Source organism: Buceros rhinoceros, unplaced genomic scaffold, assembly GCF_000710305.1.
Source record: "Buceros rhinoceros silvestris isolate BGI_N320 unplaced genomic scaffold, ASM71030v1 scaffold9861, whole genome shotgun sequence".
NCBI classification, from domain to species: Eukaryota; Metazoa; Chordata; class Aves; order Bucerotiformes; family Bucerotidae; genus Buceros; species Buceros rhinoceros.
In genome coordinates this window covers 2,668-6,351 of record NW_010395930.1, presented here as the reverse complement: position 1 = coordinate 6,351, position 3,684 = coordinate 2,668, and the positions used below count along the sequence as shown (strand labels likewise).

Genomic DNA, 3,684 nt, shown 5'->3' with positions numbered 1-3,684 from the left:
TTCTGCTCTTCGCCAGGAACCACTTAGATCTCACATAGTCATCTGCGGCCTGATGGCATTGAGTGGCAAACTGACCTCAAAAGCAGGGCCAGGCTAGTATTTTAAATAAATTACTAATTAATAAATAATTCAATAAATTATTTGATACATTCTATGAAAAAATATCAATTTGTTTTCCAGACCGCCATCATGCCAGTTTATGGTGGATTAGTTCCATAGAGATATTTAAATAATTGTGTTTTCTTTACATTTCCAGTGTTCTGTTGACTTAGCTGGAAAATTAGACACCACTATGGGATTTCCCTGCAGAAAGGTAGAAGTCTGAATGTGATCTGGGGATCCACAGCTCCTTGACAATTGGGGAAAACAAAATATTTTGGAAAATCCTTGAACCAATACATCGTAGAGAAAATTTGGGATGGAATTAGTCATTCCCTGGGCTGGCTATACTGACATAACTAAGTATAAAGGGATTTTAAATTGTTTCATTGCAAAGAACTCCACAGCCGTCAGATGAATTCACCCAAAGGATTCATAAACCTTCCTTCAGATGTGGCTAATCTATACGTGACTTCCACTTAAAATCAGCAGAGGTGATTTAGGTTAACTGTGTAATTTCAGAGTGCACTTGTGTACCTGTGTTTAGCTGTCTACCTTAGAATTGGATCTGTCTGCCTACTTTTGTCAGCTGGAGGGAGTAGACGTGACTAGCTCAGGTAAAGCCATCTACGCAGCAAACCACAAAAATTAGCACACCCCTGGAAGAATGAATGGATACTTTACGACCTATATTCCATCCTGGTGGCAGTTTCCAGGGCACAGAGAAAACAAAGAACATCTGATAAAATATGGGCAATTCCAGTTTACATTTCCCATAAAATGCCCATGTTGGTGGGAATCTATACCACTGGCTTTCAAGAATTTCGCTGTTAGAAGTTCCCTAAAACCAGGAAATAGGCAAAGAATATACCTGTGAGGCAATCAAAATATGCCCCAAGTGGTTCAAACATTTCTGGGGATTTGCACTGGTAGTTAGTTGGGTTTTTTTTCCCGTGATTCCTGTCTGTTTTTCAGAGTTCTGCAGAGCAGAAATGGAGCATGAGAACTATACAGTAGTTACAGAGTTTGTTCTGTTGGGATTGTCCCAAAACCATGAAGTCCAGATGATTCTCTTCTTCTTCTTCATTCTTTTCTATATGATCATTCTGCCAGGCAATGTCCTTATCATTCTCACAATTTGGAAGGATTCCCAGCTGGGATCACCCATTTATTTCTTCCTGGCCTATCTGGCATCCTTGGACATCTGCTACTGTTCTGTGACCCCACCCAAAATGTTGGCTGACTTCTTCTCATACGGTAAGACCATCTCCTACAGTGCCTGTATGGCCCAGCTTTTCTTTCTCCACTTCCTGGGAGCAGCTGAAGCTTTCCTGATCATGGTCATGGCCTATGACCATTAAGTAGCTGTTTGCAAACCTCTTCACTACACCAGGCTTGTGAACAGGAGGGTATCCTGTGTCCTGGTTGGGGCTGCACGGGGTGGGGGCTTCATCCATGGCATCATTCTATTTGCTCTCAGCATCCACCTCCCCTTATGTAGTTCCAACATCCTGGACAATTTCTTCTGTGATGTCAATCAGCTGGTCAAGTTGGCCTGTGCCAACACTTACAAAGTGAAGCTTCTGATGTTCCTCAACAATGGAGTTGTTACCGTTATGTGCTTTACGCTTCTCCTGATCTCCTACACTCTCCCGTTGCTGAAGCTCTGGACACAGTCCTCCAAGGCAAAGAACAAAGCAACCTCTACCTGTGCTTCCCACATCATTGTGGTTTTTGTCACGGTTGGCTCAGCTATGTACATCTACTGTTCACCCTTCCAAGCTGTCCCAATGGAAAAAGTTGTTGCAGTTTTCCATACAGTCATCTTCCCCTTGACCAATCTCGTGATCTGTACCCCGCGTAACAAGGAAATCAAAGGCTCGTTGTGGAAACTGGTCAGCAAACACCTACTTTGGTGAAGAAAAAAAAAAAAGAGCGAAAAATTGAAAGCTTTTTTAGTTTTTGTTTGCTAATACAGTTTTCGTAGTAACAACTCCATAGTGTACATTGTGGATCAACATAAGATATATACGGAGTAAGCTTCAAATAATTTTCTTCTAATTGTCGAAAAGCCTTAGAGTGACACTAGAACAGCATGGGATAACTAAGAGGAGCCCTGTACCGTGTGAAGGAATGAGCACAGCTGGGCTATGAAGGTCTACTCTTAAAATTCCACATCTACAGAAATTAACTGGAAGGTGTGAAGCATGGAATTATTCCTCACTTCTAGTCCAGATGCAGGTAGGTGATGTCACATAGAAGCATGTTCAAGATTTCAGCTTGTACTTGAACCTCTGGCTGGTGACACTCTGTGTGACGCTGCCTGCTCTGTCACTCTTGTATGACTCTGCTCCTGAGTGAGTCGATTGCTTCTCAAGAACGAGATGATGTGCATGTCCCTGGACAATCTAGCTTGCAGACCAGCTTCGCCTTTCCATACAGCACAGGGAGGCTGCTGAAATCTGAAAGCAGAAGTCAACTATCAAGTGAAAGTCAAAGGCAGTGTGGACACAGCCTTGCGGTAGGCACCAGTGATGAGATTTGTCTACCCGGGTACAGACATCTACAGCATCAGGATTGCTCACAGCAGGATTCCTGTATCAGTGGGTGTTTCTATGAGCAATTCAGCTAACCCGTTTTCGGGTCTGCTGTGGGAAGAAATAAACCATGCCTTAGGCTTTTTTGTCTGGCCTTTAGTCTCTGTAATCTACTTCCCAGTTTGATTCCAAGGGGGATTCATAGAATCACAGAAAATTTCAAGGTGGAAGGAAGCCAGAAGGATCACGGAGTCCAACTCCCTGAACCTCTCAGGACTACTGGAAATAAACGTAGGACTAAGGACATTGTCCAGATACTCCGTTAACTCTGAGAGGCTGGTGCCATGACCACTTCTCTGGGGAGGCTGTGGCCATGACCGATCACCCTCTCAGTGAAGAATCTTTTCCTAATGTCCAGTCTGAACTTCTCCTGACACAGCCTCATTCCTTTTCCTTGTGTCCTGTTCCTAGAGAGAGAAGATCAGCACCTCTCCTCTGCTGCCCCTGTTGAGGAAGCCCTCAGCCTTCTCTTCTGCAAGCTGAACAAACCAAGGCAGTCTTGCCCTCAAGGCCTTTTACGATCTTCATCTCCCTTCTCTGCACCCATTTGAATACTTTGGTGTCCTTCTTATGTTGAGGCGGCCAAAACTGCACACAGTGCTCGAGGTGAGGCCGCATCAGTGCAGTGTAGAGAGGGACAATAACCTCCCTTGAGAAGCCAGCCATGCTGTGCTTGATGCACCCCAGGACACTTTTAGTCCTTCTGTCTGCCAGGACACGCTGTCAACTCCTGTTCAACTTGCCATCAACCCAAAGCCCCACATCTCTTTCCACGCCGCTGCTCTCCAGCCTCTTGGCCCCCACTTTGGACATATAGCCAGGATTACTCTGTCCCAGCTGCAGAATCCAGCTCCTGCTCTAGTTAAATTCCATACGGCTGGTGACTGCCCAGCTCTCTGCTCTCGGGAAGGTCGCTCTACCCTCGAGGGAGCCCACAGCTCCTCCTGGTTTAGTATCATCACGAAGTTCCTTAAAGCACATTGCATTC

At 45.0% G+C, this 3,684-nt stretch overlaps 1 protein-coding gene across 1 annotated transcript; it reads left to right on the top strand.

Annotated features, from left to right (window-relative positions):
* The first annotated feature begins 1,091 nt into the window (after window positions 1-1,091).
* LOC104501832 (olfactory receptor 4N5-like) lies at window positions 1,092-2,018 on the top strand. Its single transcript, XM_010145712.1, is given in 1 exon segment — window positions 1,092-2,018. A coding segment is annotated over 1 exon segment (927 nt).
* The last annotated feature ends 1,666 nt before the right edge of the window (window positions 2,019-3,684 follow it).